Raw genomic sequence first — 18394 nt, forward strand, 5'->3', positions numbered from 1 at the left:
TGCACGACCATGCTGATCGCAAAATGCGAACAGCTGATCGTGGGTAGCACGTGCAAACAGAAACAAAAACAAAGGTTCCTCCAGGAGAAAGAGACAGATCAAACCTGAGCCTTGACACATACTCCAATGTGCGGTCGATTAAATAAGCTACGGGGGTCTTTCTTTTCTTGATGTCAGTTCTTATATCTATTCGTTGACATTCATCATGTTCATTTTCTGACATTATTTAGGGTGCAGACTTCTCAGTCAAATAGATATTCATCCACCATTGCTTATACATATAGCAACCAATAACCTTGTCGCTTTATTTATAATCTTTCTTTCTTTCTTTTTATTTTATTTTATTTATTTTTTTATCACTTTCCCCCTTGTGCAATGGTTAAAACCATGCGCATCAAAGATCAGGATTGTAAGCTATGGTGACCTTCGTGTGAGCGCCAAAGCTCATTTGCATTTCGTGTTGCTCCCCTTTGTAACCATACACTAATTTCATATGGTATAGCTTGATGTTGCATTCATGCAACATTATTTGTGGTTGAGGTTAATTCAGAACATAGGCAGCCAGTATTGCTGTTTCACAGTAATATAAATGTAATATAGGCATTTCTAGAATATTTATTTACTGCATTATTGCCTTGTATCATTGCTGTCTTAGTTAGCTGGATTGATTTGTATATGTTTAAAACATACAAATAGAATGGTTTGTCACACGTGGACATGGTCAAGACAGGAGCATTCAGTAACTCTTTTTTTTTTTTTTTAATTGAATCAATGTTATTAATGCTTCAGTAGTCCTTATCAAGGGTGCTCTAATATTTTGATGGCCCACATGTTTCATTAGTGCTCTAAGTGGAACTGTTTTGATTTCATAATTGTCATTCCAGTCTGCACTAAAATCTGTCATTCCCAAAAAAGTATTAATTTATCCCCCTATTTGTGGTTAGGGTGCTTTACTGATGTGCTCTAATTGACTGGGTGATATAGCTTTCATCCCATGTGAAATTGTGCCTCCTAAGTATTCAACTTGTGGTAAGCAATATTGCAGTTTTTCTTTAGGGCCTTATGTCCCCCCTCAGCTAATTTAGTGAGTACTTTAATTGAATCATGATGCCATTGTTCCAAAGTTGTTGAACAAAGCAATAAACATCTACATATTGTATCAGTGTGCTGTCCAGCCTAAGATCACTTAAATGCTTGATTAAACTTGATTAAACACATGTGGTAAATGTTTGAGGCCCTGAGGCATTCTCGTGTAAGTGAGTTTTTTACCTTGGTAGGTGAATGCAAAAGGTCTGCTCTCCTCGGCTAAGGGAATGCTGAAAAAGCTGAGCAGAGATCAGTTACTGTATAATAATTAGCAGATGGAACATTGGTTAACAACGTATGTGGGTTTGGAACTTCAGCAGGCCAAACCTCCACAACCACAACCTCCACTGCTCTCAAATCATGTACCAAACACTATTTTGATTTGTCTGCTTTAGCTACTGGCAATGTTGGGGTGTTACTATAGCTAGTAGTTTCAACAAGCGCTCCTGCTTTCATTAATACCTCAATTGTTTTTTTGATTCCCTCTTCTGCTTCTGGTTTCAAAGGATATTGCAACTTTCTGGGTGGCTTAGCTCCTGGTTTAAGTTCTAATCAGATTATCTGATTTTACTAACCCCACATCTGTGTCATGCTGAGACCATGGTTCTAATGGTACTTGTTTCTTAATTTCTTTTAACAATTCAGTTTGCTTTGTCTGGTGTTCTTTAACTTTTGGCTCAGCTCTTGTATTTATAACCATTCTAGGAACTCCCATCATTGGAGTAGTACACAAAATTTTGAGATATACTTTATCTGCTGATTGGAAGATTAGAGGATTTTCTGTGGCTTCCCACTTGCTTTTTTCAGTTTGTTTCATCATAGAGCCTAAGTCTTTAGAAACACAATCTTTACTTACATACAATTTAACATGAGGAACTGAGTTTGGCACTTCAAACCATTCATCAATTAATTATTCCCTATCTATCTGCAAGGCTGAACCTTCTGGTCCTACTATTATGTATTGCGAGTTCATGGGGATTTCCAACCCTGTTTTCTAACCATCTTTTTTCAAATTCTGGGTCTTTGTTTTCATCATACTTCATAGTACAATGAAATTCAGTTTTTGGCGGACTTGGTTCACAAAGCTGTTCTCTTATGTATCTTCCCCATTTGCTAATTGTTTTTTTTTTCTACATTTTCCTTTAGATCACCTAACCAATATATGTTAGCACATGGTTCATGTGTTTGTTGTAATGCTGAAACATTCATTTGTCTAATTGCTCTATCGTCTACATAAATTCCATCTGGTTTACACCATATCTGCATTTTTAGTTTACATATGACATCCCTGCCTAATAAATTAGGTGTGTACTGTATTCTGAGACTAAGATTGGTATTCTTATTTCAATATCTTTCAGGCTTATGCTCACAGGGGCAGTCATGGAAGTAGCTGAGTTGTCCCCAAGAATCCTACTGTCTTTATATACTTTCCAGACATGGGGAGGTGCGAGGCATTTAGATTTAAAGGCATTGTCTCTATTTTAACATGAAATACTGCCATAAATGAAAAGTGTGATAGACTGGCCAGGCTCCACCACCACCCAATCACAGCGATCCCTATCACCTTAGTACTGATCACTTGCACCTGTCACCCATCAGCACCTCATCAACTGGCCTGTATATAAATACACACCGCTGTGGTCTCTGTTTATATTGAGGAGCTCAGGGTCATATTATCTTGGCATGCCCCCTTGGCCCTCCACGTCCTGTGGAGAGTGTGATTCAGCCTGATATGGTTAAGATGGAATCACTCACTACCTGTGTCATGCTTACTGCCTCTGATGTTTTTATTTCAGTATCTGCCTGTATAGACTCTGGGTCAGCAGGAAACTTCATCTCCAGGAACCTCTGCCACCAGCTCAAGTTACAAACTACCTCCACCGAAACAGTCTACCAAGTCCAGTCGATAACTGGAAAACCCCTATCACATAGACATGTGCGATACCGTGTGGAACCCATCACTCTTCGTCTTGGCCAACTTCACTCTGAAGACATCCATCTTCTGGTTCTGGAGGCATCTACTGCTGACATCATCCTAGGGCGCCTGTGGTTGGTAAAGCATAATCCCATTCTGTCCTGGAGGACGGGAGAAGTCCTGAAGTGGGGCAAGGATTGCTTCCCAGACTGCTTCCCTGTGACTCCATCACCATCCAAGAAACTCGCGGAGGTCCTTCCCATGAATTCAACCTCCATTGAAAGCCCCATCGAGAAGCAGTCCATAGATATTCCATCCAAAACAAGCCTCCCGCTTACCACCACATCAGCCATGGGACTGCGCCATAGATCTCAGGAGGTCCTACAATGCCTGAGAGAGCACCACCTATACCTCAAGGCTGAGAAGTGCACTTTCCACCAACCCACTGTGCAATTCCTGGAGTATAACATAGATCATATTAGAATCCAGATGGACGAGAGGAAGGTGGAAGCTATCACCTCCTGGCCAGAACCTACTACATTCAAGGAGCGCCAACGACTTCTCGGATTTGCCAACTTTTAGCGTCGCTTCATACAAAACTACAGCCGGATAACCAGTCCACTCACAAGCATGCTACGAGGGAAACCAAAGTCTCTGTCCTGAACACCCACAGCCTTAGAAGCTTTCTCTTCCCTCAAAAAGTCTTTCACTAGCGCCCCACTCCTAGTCCATCATGATCCTGACCTCCCAGTGGGAGCAGTGTTGTCCCAGCAGCAGGGGAACCCAGCCAGACTTCATCCATGTGCCTTCTTCTCTAGGAAGCTCAGCCCGGCTGAAAAGAATTACGACATCTGCAACAGAGAACTACTGGCCATCAAGCTAGCCTTAGAGGAGTGGAGGCATTGGCTGGAGGGGGCAGCCCATAAGAACCTCCAGTATCCTCGTCAGGCTAAACGTCTGAAGCATGATGGCTGTTATTCTTCACCAGGTTCAACTTTACCATTACTTATCACCCTGGTCCCAGAAACGTCAAGGCAGACACCTTGTCACGTATTCACAGTCATGTGGAAGGCACAGAAGAACCAGAGAGTATCATCCCACCAAAGATGATTGTCAGTCCCATTGAATGGAATTCTCCTCCAGTAGCCTCAAACCCGGCTCCCAACGATCCGCCGGGCTGTCCTCCAGAATGCCAGTATGTACCATGAACACAACGCACCCCACTGATTCACTCTGCTTACTCTTCTCGGGGCACTGGCCATCCAGGGGCCAACAATACCCTTTCGCTGCTACGAGATCGCTTCTGGTGGCCTAATATGGCAAGGGACGTGAGAGTCCGCGCCACTTACCATCAGGCAAACTCCTTCCTCTACCAGTGCCAAACTGCCCCTGGTCACACCTAGGAGTGGTCATTGTCAACTGACCTGCCACCCTTCATAGGGTGGCATTTCTGAAGACATCGTCTCAGATTGGGGACCTCAGTTTATCTCAAGAGTATGGAATGCTTTCTTCAAACTCCTAGGCATGACTGTAAGCCTCTCATCCAGATACCATCCCCAGTCGAATGGTCAAAGGAGAGGAAGATTCCAGAGGTGGGGCGATTCCTGCGAACCTTCTGCCATGGTCACCTGGACTCCTGGAGCCAGTTCCTGGGCTGGGCTGAGTATGCCCAGAATTCCCTGTGACAGCCTTCTACTGGTCTCACTCCCTTCCAGTGCATGCTCGGATTTCTCCCTCCACTGTTCACCTGGTCCGGGAAAACTTTAGATGTTCCGGCTATTGATTACTGGTTCCGGGAAAGCAAGAAGTTCTGGGACAGCTGTGGTCCTTCGACGAGCTGAAACATCTACTTACCAACCAGGTCAGAAGGTATGGCTGTGAACTCGGGACATCAGGCTGGATGGAATACCTTGTAGACTGAGATGATATGGACCCGAGGAACGCTCATGAGTACCTAGGACCGATATATTAGACCCTGCCTTAATGTCTGAGTTCCATGCTGCCCATCCCGATCTTCCGCCACCTCGGGGCAGAGGTAGACCACCACGACGTCGGGGTGTTCAGCCCTCAGGAGCGGGCCGTGGAGGAGGGGGTACTGTAATAGATCGGCCAGGCTCCACCACCACCCAATCACAGCGATCCCTATCACCTGAGTACTGATCACTTGCACCTGTCACCCATCAGCACCTCATCAACCGATCTGTATATAAGCACACACCTCAGACACCCTCATTGTCTGATCTCATACACATGAAGAGGACTCTCTGACTTTGCTCCTACATCCATTGGTATACTTGCCTGCATTACTTACCTCATGTGTACCTCCTAGTGTCTCCTCATCTCCCAGTTTCTACAGTTCCTCCAAGTTCCGGACAGCTGAGGGGGTGCTCCTCCTATGTGCTTCTCAACTCCTGAAAAGGCAGACTCTGATTATTCCACTCATCATATCCTTTGAACTGATCTACGAACTATATACTCACCACATCATCACCTGATCCCAAACCCATACTCTCTGTAACCCAAATAAACCACCTTGTATATACTGACGTGTTGTGTCAGACCTCTTCCATTACAAAAAGTAATAGAAAAAGATTAGAAACATTTTTTTTTTACAATAGGAAAAAAAAATCATAATTATTGCATAAATATTAAATAGTACCATGAAATTCTTTCAAAATACAAAAGAAAAAATATTATTGAACAAAAATGTATTACATCGATTTCACTGAGAAAAAAAAAACAAAAAAAAAAACAAGGAAAAATAAAAAAAAACCTTAAAACGTATCACAACACAAGTGTTACTCCCAAATGAACAATACCAGAAAGAACTTTTTTTTTTTTTTTTTTTTATATATTATAATTTCTTTTTTTTTTTTTAATTGAGCCAAGAAGGAACAGTGAAAATTAAATGTGCTTCTTTTGGTAATATCTAAATTAATCATTTTCATTGAAGTCAGAAATATAACATGAACCCAACAACATCAGCATAAGCCAATGGAAGACATTTATGAGAGTCATTAGAGGTAGAAAGAGCATTTAACATTTAACACCCTTTACACTTTTCACTAGTTTACAACCATAATACTCTTTGGATATCTACCTTAATAGTATCATGTTTTTTGGACATTTTGGAAAGTGCAGGATTGTGTGATTTTGTTAGGTGTCAGTAGAGACTTAATTCTTTACTGCATCAGCTCACTGGCTGTTGGTGGGCGGTTTCATCGCCCTTCACTGAACTTTCTCATGCTGCACCCCCACATGATGTCTCACATCAAAATAACATCGCAGCTTTGTTTCACTTCATTTTCACTGCGGAACTTACATACAGTGAATGTTTTTGGTTTCACTCAGATAATTCCTCTTTATCCTCTATAATCTCCGTCGAATATGAATATTTATCCATTTAAATCTGTCGTGGATCCTAAACCAATCCCATGCTGTATCTTTCAGCTATGTCAAGCCTTTTTTTTAAACATATTTTTCGGATTTCTCCTGCGTAAGTAACCAATTTTGTTTATTATCTTTTTGAAATACAGTTGTCCCAAAAGTTTTTGAAAACTTATTCCACACTTGAAATTGTATGAATGACATTAATATATTGTACATTAGTAGATCATCAGAACTACAACTGTGGTTACTCTGCTTGAGGTTTCTGTATGTGTAGCCAGTGTATGTATAGCCTACTCCGAACACTTTTTAGAACTATACTTTATTGTAGTTATTTCAAACACAGCAATTTATTATTTTATTAATGTATTTTTTTAAGAATTGACCTATATTTCCCACAAAACAACCATCAGTCTTTTTTTTTTACCATAAATAATATTAAGTGGGGCATGTTGTTGCACCATATGCAAGCTGTCACAATGGAACTATATATATATATATATATATATATATATATATATATATATATATATATATATATATATATATATATATATATGCATATATAAAGAGAAAGAGAGCGAGAGAGAGAGAGAGAGATCACATAGTTGCCACATGTGCTGAAAAGAGGCTGGCAAGTTCCATTATGACAACTTGCATATAGTGGGACAACTTGGCCCATTGAATATGATTAATGGTAAAAAAAAAACAAACAAACAAAAAAACAACTAATGGTCTTAATTTCCCTGACTTCTGTATATTCCAGTGGCATGTCATTCGTTGGGGTTCAGTTTAGAGACACTGCATCCAAGAGTTTTCACTGCGCCCGAGGTAGGCTCTCATTTTGGCCATCAGGTTTGTCATTTTGGACCAACGCAAGGAGACAGGTGAGGCCTGAATTTTAATAAGGTAGAAATAAGTCTTTAAGGTAATGACCTTTTTTTTTAAAGATTATTTTACATTATTATTTTATATTGTGACCAAAATCACTAATTCCGAACTGTTTAAATGACCACAAAAAGTTTGTGTCTATTGACTGGAAAATGATTAGGTTATAATTCATAATCCACTGTCAGGAAATCTTCTAAAAAGTTTTTAGAATTCTTTCTCCCTGAGTACATCTCTGAATCATCCTATACAGACATTAATGCAGTTGCAATAATGTTGCGTTAATGTCCTGTTCAACCACTGCATATACTTCCTTTCTCATAATTGTCTTGTTCCCTTTTAGTGTGTTAGTGACGGCACCTAACCTTCATAATGGAACTGGTGGTCTTTATAGGTGTACTTACAGTGGTAATCAGTGTATGCTGCTCCCAGTGACAGGTGAGACTGCTCAACACCATTACAGTACATAAAACACTAAGAAAATTATAATCTTAATTCCAATTTTGGAAATATATTATGCTTATACTGTAGTATGCTTCAAAGCTGTCTTCCAACATTGTTGCTAGAGGCACACCAACATTTTGTATGTCTCCCTTATCTGACCTATCTATTTCAGGGAGAGATGTTCTTCTTATTATAGAGAGATACCAATAGCAGCTCTGAATGTATGATATGATAACCAATCACATTATAGCCTTGATGACATTTTGCTTTCAGAGTTTTATGACAGTCAATCACTGTTTGTGGATATCATAAAAGTGTACAGGTCTTTTTTTTGCAGGGGCCAACTACAACTGGCCCCATCTTGACATTTATGAACAATACCCTTGTCCTGACAATACTCTTCAGTGTAGATTTGTTATGTTCATTTTAGAACAGCTGAACTTTACAGAAAAGAAGATTTAATGAATAGGACATTTGACTGAAAAACTTTTAGCCCTTGTGACAACTAGCCCCATTCTACCCTATGTCAAATTACATATTATGTAATTGTTTGTTTTGGTCATGGGTTAGAGTGTATTGCAATTGGTTAAATTAATATTATTTTAAAAATATGTGTTTTAAAGAAGCATATAAATATGCACAAACTAAGCTTACTCACACTTCTCTGATAAAATGTTGTAATTTAACAAACTTGCTTTACATTTACCAACACCATCAGATAACTGCTGTGTTTTGGTTTGACCTTAGCTTGGTTCTTTCACATCCACTTTTGTGAGATGGAAAATATGAAAGTAATCACATTTATTTTAATGGGTTTTGTTTTAGTAATACAAAAAAATAAAAAAAAATTAAAACAAAAAAGAAAAAGAAAAAGAAAAAGAAAATAAAACTGTTTGAAAGTATATTATTTATTTATTTACTTACAGCATTGACATCCAGAACTATGAGAAATGGATTGTTTCCTCACTCAAAAAGAGGAAGTAAATCACCAACTCTTGTGTCAAAGTTTCAACACTGCAGTATACAGAAAAAAAAAAGTCCTTACACATGCCTCTTAACATGGCACTACTTCTTGTAAAGCTAGAACATATTGCAATGTATTGTGAAAGATGCTATACAAATGCATTTAAACTGAGGTGTATTTTACAGTTTTTGATATTTGAATTAACTGCTAAATTTGATTTCACTTTCAGTTGATCCAGGCATTGCGTTTGGTTTGGCTCTTGCCTGTGATGATGGTCAAGCTTTGGTAAGTAGTGCTGATTATGATTGCAGTGGTAATAATAAGTTGAGACAAGAGGTGGATAAAAATATGTTTGTCGTGTTGCATGCTTAAATGCATAAATGTATCCAAAGGCTGACTTATGAGGCATTCAATGTAGTAAATTTCTTAAATTAAAAGAAAACATGAATTGCAACATAAAACAAACTAATTATATGCCACTTACATGTTTGCTCTAATAGCTTCATGTGAACCAGCACCACCCTCCTGTCAGGGGTGGCATTAAAATACACTCTTTCCCTCACACCTGGGCACAAACTCAGTAAACCAACAGTTTTAACAAAATGATTTTTAAATTGGCAAATTTATAAGAATTTATTAAGAAAGTAAATATAGCTCCTACAATGATAAAACTTCTAAAATACAGTTTCCAAAAAAAAAAAAAAAAAAAAAAAAAAAAAAAAAAAAAAATAGACAATTTTATTGTACATATTACTATTAGATTAGATTCAACTTTATTGTCACTGCACATGTAAGGTACAAGGCAACGAAATGCAGTTAGCATCTAACCAGAAGTGCAATAAGCAGTAAGTACAGAATATACAAGGTCTACAATATGTACAATAACTATGCAGATAAGTATTATGGACATAATTTACAGATTTTAAATACTATCAGCATGATATACAGATAGGTGTACTATGAACATACTATAAAGATGGATTATGTGAAAGTGTATGTACACTATAGGCAGAACTATGAACATGAACATAATTTACACTATTGCTATGGACAGTAAAGTGCATAGAAAACATTTCAGTGTGCAAATGGATTATTCAGTATTTCTGGATGAACAGACAGTAGTGCAAGTAATAGCAAGCTTACTGTTTTTTTTTTTTTTTTTTTTTTTGCTTGTTGTAAATAAATAAATAAATAAATCGGTCAGATGTAGTGATGAAGTGTGGGAGGAGTCTGTGTGTATGGTGTGGGGGGGTGTCAGAGGGCAAAGTTTAGCAAGGAGACAGCTGTATGGAAAAAGCTGTTCCTGGATCTGCTGGTCCTTGTCCGGAGTCTCCTGAAGCGCCTCCCGGAGGGCAGGACGTTAAACAGTCCATGGTCAGGGTGAGAGGAGTCCTTAAGAATGCTGCGAGCTCAACGTAGACAGCGTTCCCTCTGGATGTCCTCAATAGCAGGAAGTGGTGTCCCTGTGATGCGTTGGGCAGTTTTCACCACCCTCTGCAGTGCTTTGCAGTCAGCCACTGAGCAGTTCTCATACCAGACTGTAATACAACTGGTCAGGATGCTCTCGATCGCACACCGGTAAAAGTTCACCATTATGGCTGAAGACAGTTGGTTCTTCTTCAGTGTTCTGAGGAAGAAGAGGCGCTGGTGAGCCTTCTTGACCAGGCTGGAGGTGTTTGTGGTCCAGGACAGGTCCTCCGAGATGGTGGTTCCCAGGAACTTGAAGCTGGAGACACGTTCAACAACCATCCCGTTAATGTGGATGGGGTCATGCGTGCTTCCCTTCTTCTTCCTGAAGTCCACAATGAGCTCCTTTGACTTACTGGTGTTAACCCTCTGGAGTCGATTAACGCGTATACGCGTTTTGGGGTATTTTCTCCTGATAACCCCGAAAAGAACTTAAATTACACTTTCAGTTTTGATCGTACAGATAAGTGCAATACATCAATTGAATCTGTAAAGGGTCTACTTTTTTTTGTATACAGACATAATAACAACAAAACTTTGTGCACTTATAAATAAAGATAGTGTGATTCTTCGGAGCTGAGGCAGACGACACTACGCTGATCTTCAGATACAAATGCGTCATTAAAATGAACTGTAACTCAGTGAATACTCAACGAAGAGACATGAGAGAGATATCTATAGAAAGCCTGACATGTCTACTTTTAAACTAAACAAGTGTAAAGCTGAAAACAAATATTCTGTGATAAAGTAATCCATATGAAAACAACGCGATGTCCGTTTTTCACGTCTCCCTTCATTATCTTCTAATGCGACCACGCCCCCGCGCCGAGCGCGCTTTTGAGATTCAAATGTTTCGCTGAAGCGCGCGGCTTTTGAATACGCCCACACAACAGAAGACAACGCAGCGAGACTGTTCTTCAAGTTTTTATTATTTTACTGTTTGCTTTGCGATGAGAGTAATAAGACATAATTCACCCCAAAAAGATGTGATGTGGTTGAGGATTTGAGATTTGGATTTCCTCAGAAAAAAAGAATGAAGCACTTTTATTCAGCAGAGATCAGAAACATGAGTAAGTCTCTTTTTATTTTATTTATATACTTGTACTAGTTTTCACATAACGTGTAAAACATTTTACTAGTTAGACTTTTTCCAAAGACTTTTTCCAAACTATAATTCCTGACTAAATGTATAATCAAGTGAAATATTATGAAGTTTCAATAACAATATACACTACTATACCATTCAAAAGCTTGATGTAAATAATATAAATGTAACAATAAATGTAACTGTAACAAATGTAACAATCATTGCTGTTCTTTCAATTTATCCCCCCTAAAAAAACCTAAAAAAAAATATTCTCAGCTCTTTTCAACATTAATAATAATAATAATAATAATAATAATAATAATGATGATAATAATAACAATAAATGTTTTTTTTGTAGAAAATAAGATTGTTAAAAGGATTTCTGAAGGATTGTGTGACTGGAGTAATGATGCAAAAAAATTCAGTTTGAAAGTCAGCTTTGATTGTTCCTAATAAACTGTTTAACTGCACTCACAAGTGAATATTATTATGTTTGTTGTGGGATAATTAAATATATTCTAAATAAAAACTACAAACATAAAATTATATAGATTTATTTTGTCCTCACATTCTTTCTTGTAACTCATCCCTCTCAGTGACACAGCTGACTGAATGGCTCATTATGCAGCTCATTATGCAGGTCTTTGTCTTCTCAGGTGTGAATTCATGATAGTTGACGCCTACTCGCATATGACTTTTTACCCAACAAAAAGTGTCTTAGAAAATTTAAATCAATATATTGTTTTCTGTAAGTGAGTAAACAAGATGATTTTCACATCATTTAGAAAAAAAAAATTCTAGGCTACAAGCTCCAGTTCTCAAAAATTCCTGGGAACCAATTTTCTGTATGTGTTTTATTGCCTTATTCAAGTGATTTAACATTTTTAGTTTTTCACTAAACCACGCATAACATTTTTTTTCTCAAAAAACACAATCATGTACATACATGCTGCTCACATATTATTATAGCCTAGTTTGTGCTGATTACAGTGAGATTAGACTTTAGCCATTTAGATATTTATAAGAAACTGAAAAAAGCACAAATGTCAGGGCATGACAAAACTTCTCCAGGCCCCAAAAATACCCTTAGACTCCAGAGGGTTAAGGAGCAGGTTATTGTCAGCGCACCATGTGGCCAGGTGCTGTACCTCTTCCCTGTAGGCAGTCTCATCGTTGTCACTGATGAGGCCAATCATCGTGGTGTCGTCTGCAAACTTAATGATGGAGTTGGATCCATGCACAGGCTTGCAGTCGTGGGTGTAGAGGGAGTAGAGGAATGGACTCAGCACACAGCCCTGTGGTATGCCGGTGTTAAGTGTGATGGTGGTGGAGTGGGTATGGCCTGACCTAACATGCTGAGGCCTGTTGGTCAGAAAGTCCATGATTCAGTTGCAGAGGGAGGTGTTAATGTCCAGGTCTCCAAGTTTTGTGGTCAGCTTGGAGGGAATGACGGTGTTAAATGCTGAACTGAAGTCAACAAACAACATCCTAACATACGTGTTGTTATTGTCCAGGTGTGTGAGTGCAGAGTGCAGCACTGTGCATACTGCATCCTCTGTGCTCCTATTTCTGCGGTAGGCAAATTGGTGTGGGTCCAGTGTGGATGGGAGGCAGTCTTTGAGGTGTGCTAGGACCAGTCGCTCAAAGCACTTCATAATGACGGGTGTGAGTGCTACGGGGCGATAGTCATTCAGGCACATTGGAGAGGAGTGTTTCGGTACTGGCACAATGGATGTGGACTTAAAACATGTTGGCACAGTTGCCTGGGTGAGGGACAGGTTGAAAATGTCTGTGAAGACACTACATGTGTCTAATGTCTGTGTAACACTACATGTTAGGGTGTGGTTTTTGTGATATGACCGGCTGACTGTGCATTATGCCTTACACACAAAAATATGAGCCATCTTTCAAATTGTACCAAAATATATGTCTATGAAATACGTGATCAAATCTTAATTTTCTTTTATTTTTACGAATTTTCTACTTTTTTTGACTCACGTGTTTTCACTAACTAATCTAAGACCAGGTTTTTTTACACACAAAAAAAGGTCTCAGGTTATACACGTAACCTTGGTTCCCTGAGAGGGAATGAGACACTGTGTCCTTTACAGGTTGCTATGGGGAACACTGTCAGCATGACCGGTGTCTGAAGCACGTGTCTAAACATGAAAATAACATTGGACGATCACAGCCTATGACGTCAATACCGGTTTGACCATAGTATAAAAGGACGCCACCAGAGCACATCCTCTACTTCTTCATCTGAAGGAGATGAAGCAAGCATACCAGAGGCATGGTGAGGGGACGCAATGTCTCGTTCACTCTCAAAGAACCATGGTTACATGCATAACCTGAGACGTTCTCTTTCAAGACAGCCTCTTTTTAGTGGCAGCCAGTGATGTAATACCCTTCAGCTAAATAGCCTGAGCTGTATGCCTTAAAGGAACTTACCCTGCTAGGGGCTAAGGAATAAAAAACTTGGCTTAGAATCATAAGTAAAAATGATTCCTTCAAGGAGATATGGCCACGTGCCTGTGTATTAATTATTTCCCCACCAGCCTTTTTGAAAATAGTTGCCAGCCACTGCCAGCGATTTTGATGATTTTCACAAAAATTTTATGTCCTCCAGTATAGTTTACTGTATGCATATTTGAATATGCAATACACCAAAATAAAGATCAGAGCCTCTACTTTTAAACAAAACAAAAAAAATAAATGTTTTATTCTAGCTTAAAGCATTCTTTTTTTATCAACACTTGAATATAGGTAGGTTTCATTAAAATGTATAATTTTGAGCAAAAATGTGAGAAAATCAAATTTTTATCAAAAACTACATCTGGATAATATTGAGTACGATTATCAAAGCATAAATCCAGTAAATCACTTCCATCAACACCTCCAAAGGTTGCACAGACATATACCACTTCCTGGATCAACATTTTACTCTGTAACATTATGCAGTTTCATTTATATGCTGTCAATTGCTGATGATCACTTTATTTTTCATATGCATCTGTTTATATAAAAAAATCGCTCGTTAGGAAAGGATACAAGAAATGCAGTGAGCCAAATTTAAGACACAGACAATGTAGTGGAGCAGTGCAGCTACAGAGAGGCATAGGGAAACGGAAGAGCAAGTAAGTTGGGTACTAATTAGTTGTTAATAATATGTATGCCGTTCATTACTTCTGTAACATTCAGTTAATGGTATTTGCTGTCATATTTTTTATTACAAACCATATTTAAAAAGTAATATATTTAAAACACATTATTTAATACTAAGTATACAGTAGTTCAAATATATTATTTTTTTTTATTGACATATCGCTCGAGACTTCAGGTTCAGGTTTATTTTTTTATTTTTTATTTTTTACTTTTTTTTAGGTATGCAGTGTTATGAGTTCTCACATCTTCCACATTTTACAGACACCACAAACATTAAACAACATATGTGATAAAAGAGCTTTAAGGTTCCCAGCATCACTATATATATATATATATATATATATATATATATATATATATATATATATATATTAATAATAATAATAATAATAATAATTATTATAATTATAAAAAATGTATAGCTGCAAGCATTGATTACTGAGGTTCAATCACATTAAGGCATTTAAGGTGGAATGCTTTTAGGGTCTAGGCAAACCTGGATGTATGGCTGACAGTAAAACTCATCCAGTATGGAGAATAGGCTTACAGACACAGACACACTGAAATGAAATGATTAAACTAGTATATTAAAACTCAATAAGCATGCTTGCAAACACAGACACGCACAGACAAACACAGACATACATTCACACAAAATTTGTTGCAGATATAGAAATTTGAAATAAATGATAGGTGACAGAAAACTTACTGCAAGTCTTCTCTTTTTAGGAGTTTATATGTCATTTTTAGGTTTCACTGTAATCATAATCTGGCATAATTATAAAAATTAATATGTCTGTATGAACAATATGGTAAACTATGACTAAATGTGATTTTAAATGTTATAATAGTGATTTTATAATGTCTAAGCATGAATCCATCAAATCTATGAGCACTACTGTTTTAGTGCATTTGATGAGCCCATTAGTGGTCTTCTGCTGCCATATAGTGGTTATAAATGCAATTTCTCATACAACACTATGTTTAACCTTTATAGCTATTATAGTGTTATTTTTTGCCTAATCTCTCTTAAATTTTGCATGCTTTTTTAGAATGAAATTCTGCATCATTTTACAGTTTTGAGAAACATTGTGGGATTTCTTTTATGATTTTAGGCCTTTTGGTACACAATGTAAAGAACATATAAAATGACCAGTTTATAGTTGTCCAAATGCAATTATTATTATTATTATTATTATTATTATTATTATTGATAATTATTGACCTAGAGAGTCTAGAGAATAGTACTGCACTGATTTGATTGATTTTGAGTTAAAAAACGATGACTAGTTCACAAAAGTAGGTTTTTAAAATTAACAGTTTGATTGACAGCATTGGTCCCTGAGTCCCTGTTATAGTTAACCAAAGGACAAAATTCTTTTTTTTTTTTTTTTTTTTTTGATAATTATTGATCCAGAGAGTCCAGAGAATTGCTCTGCAGTAGTTTGATCGAGATTGAGTGAAAAACCTAGGACTAGTTCGCAAAAATAGATTTTTAACATATTTGTGAATATTTAATGAACAATTTGATTGACAGCATTAGTCCCAGAGGCAAAGTTGCTCAGAATAAGGATATGTATTGTATGATATGAAGATCTAGTGTTTGTGTAAATATATTAACATGTTTTACAATTTAAGGGTCATTTTATATAGAAATATTGTATTTTGGAGGCCTTTTTTTTACTGTTTTTGCGCCACCTATTGTCCGATCTTCATTAAACTTTGCACACTTGTTAAGAGTCATCTGAGATATGTTTTCACCAAGTTTAGTAAAGTTTTGAGGTTTTATAGGCTTTTGGGTTTATTGGGCCACACCCCTTTAATAAATGATAGAAAAAGGACAAAATTCGACATTTGTTGATAATTATTGATCTAGAGAGTCCAGAGAATATTACTGCAGTGGTTTGGTTCCGGTGGGGCAAAAAACCTAGGACTAGTTCGCAAAAGTAGGTTTTTAACATATTTGTGAATTATTAATGAACAATTTGATTGACAGCATTGGTTCTTTAGGCAAAGTTGTGCATTATGAGGAGGTCTATCAAATGATATGCATATTGTGTGGATGTGTGAAACACCACGTGATTACAGAGCCATAAAACTCGTGGCTACAACTAGTGGCCGATTTATTTTAAAATTCTTACAGACCTTTAGGGCCATGAGTCAAACATGCCCACAGAGATTTGTTCTGATCAACCTCCGTTAACCTTGTTTGATAGGTTCTTAAATTTGTTTGGCCAATGGCGGCCATGTTTTTTAAAATATGCAAATGTCCACATAGACAATTGTGCCACTTTGAACCAAGACATTGCATACCAATTTTCAAGCCAATCGGACCAATGGTTGCCTAGTTATAGCTGAATTTATGTTTTTTTTTTTCTGTCTTATAGCGCCACTAATTGGCAGAGCTGCGATTTTTTTTATTTGACCAAAGATTGAGGTCCTACATATGTGTACAGAGTGGTGAAGATATCTCATTACATTCAAGAGTTATACTTCAATTAACATTTGGCTAACGTTAGCATAGACGCTTTTTGGATAGTGCACAATAACAGTGTCCTCTGCATATTTTAAGATGGTCCTGTTTTCCCACTTACTCTGACACATATTTGCGTAGAGAATAAATAACAGAGGTGAAAGCACACATCCTTGTGGGGAGCCCGTAGAGGAACAAACTTGGTCAGATATGGTTCCATTTACCCTTATTCTCTGTGGCCTATTAGTTAAGATATCAAGAATCCAGCCCACAATGTTGTTACTCAATGTAAACTGTTCTATAAGCCTATTGATTAGAACATGGGGTTGGATTGTGTTAAAAGCAGATGAAAAATGAACAAAACGAATAAAAGTCTAGCATGAGACCCATTACTCTCCAAGTGTTTAGCAAGTAAATTCAACAACGTAACTGTAGCGTCCTCTACTCCTCTATGTGGCCTATAAGCAAATTGCATAGGGTTAAGTGTATGTTCAGTTTTCCTTAGAATTTCTTCCCTTACCAGTTTTTCAAGGGTTTTAATTAAAATTGATTTAAGCGCAACTGGTCTAAAATCATTAAGGGTATTGGGACTACTGGACTTGGGAACCGGGACTACCAGAGCATCTTTCCACACCTTAGGTACATGCTGTACCTGTAAAGACTAAAATGACATATGAAAAAAATATAGGTAAAAACAGGACTCAACTCTTTTACACAGAATTTAAGCAAACGTCCACAGATATTATCAGGTCCATAGCTTTTGATCACCCGTATTGACAGGAAAGCCTTTTCAACATCATTTTATTTCCAATCTTTTTTATTGGCATTTTGTCAGGACAGCGTAAAATAAACTTACATCAAACTGATCAATATAGAACAAAATTTCTTTACTGTATCAAACCCCAAACCTTAACCATCCCTACCCAGGGAGGAAGAAAAAAAAAACATATATATAAACATAATATTTTGTAGTAATTATAATTATGAGTTGTTTTATGTTTTTGATTTATTAAGTATTATCCGAATCTGTATCAGAGGGACAAAGCAGGCCTTTAATGAAGTTCAAGAAGGGATTCCAGGTACTACTGAAGGCTTTAAAGGAACCTTGAAGCATAAACCTTAATTTCTCCAATTTCATGTTAAAAAAAATATGTCTTATATCCATCTATTGTGAGTAGGGGAAGTGGCACATCTCCATTTAAGGAGAATGTTCCTTCTAGCTATCAGAGTGGTAAAAGCAACCACTTGAGCAATGGGACTAGAGTAAGTGGTGTATGGTAGAATACCAAAAACAGCTGTCAATGGATTGGGACTCAGTTCAACATTAACCCATCTAACAAAAATGAGTTGTCAGAACGTTTTACTAACATTTCCCTTAAGTTATGAAAACGTTATTTCAGAATGTTTTGTACACGTTGAGAACGGCAAGTTTTTTTAATGTATTGAGAACATTTTTTGTGGGGTTTCTGCGAACATTACAGGAACATTCCATCCTACCATTTTAAAAACATAACGAAA

General features: G+C 37.4%; 1 protein-coding gene across 4 annotated transcripts in view; it reads left to right on the forward strand.

Moving 5' to 3' along the window:
- The first annotated feature begins 6289 nt into the window (after nt 1-6289).
- Nucleotides 6290-18394, forward strand: part of LOC109074846 (integrin alpha-X-like) — a 98175-nt gene continuing 86070 nt past the window's right edge. For 3 of the 4 annotated variants that reach the window (XM_042754347.1, XM_042754348.1, XM_042754350.1), the window contains exons 1-4: nt 6290-6497; nt 7155-7275; nt 7620-7714; nt 8914-8969. In XM_042754347.1, the coding sequence (XP_042610281.1) occupies nt 6389-6497; nt 7155-7275; nt 7620-7714; nt 8914-8969 (381 nt within the window). In that variant the 5' untranslated portion in view covers nt 6290-6388. Of the gene's footprint in view, nt 6498-7154; nt 7276-7619; nt 7715-8913; nt 8970-18394 lie in introns of those variants that run through there. The other variant, XM_042754351.1, reaches the window with a different exon arrangement.

The sequence above is a fragment of the Cyprinus carpio genome, unplaced genomic scaffold (genome assembly GCF_018340385.1).
Source record: "Cyprinus carpio isolate SPL01 unplaced genomic scaffold, ASM1834038v1 S000006497, whole genome shotgun sequence".
Lineage (NCBI taxonomy): Eukaryota > Metazoa > Chordata > Actinopteri > Cypriniformes > Cyprinidae > Cyprinus > Cyprinus carpio.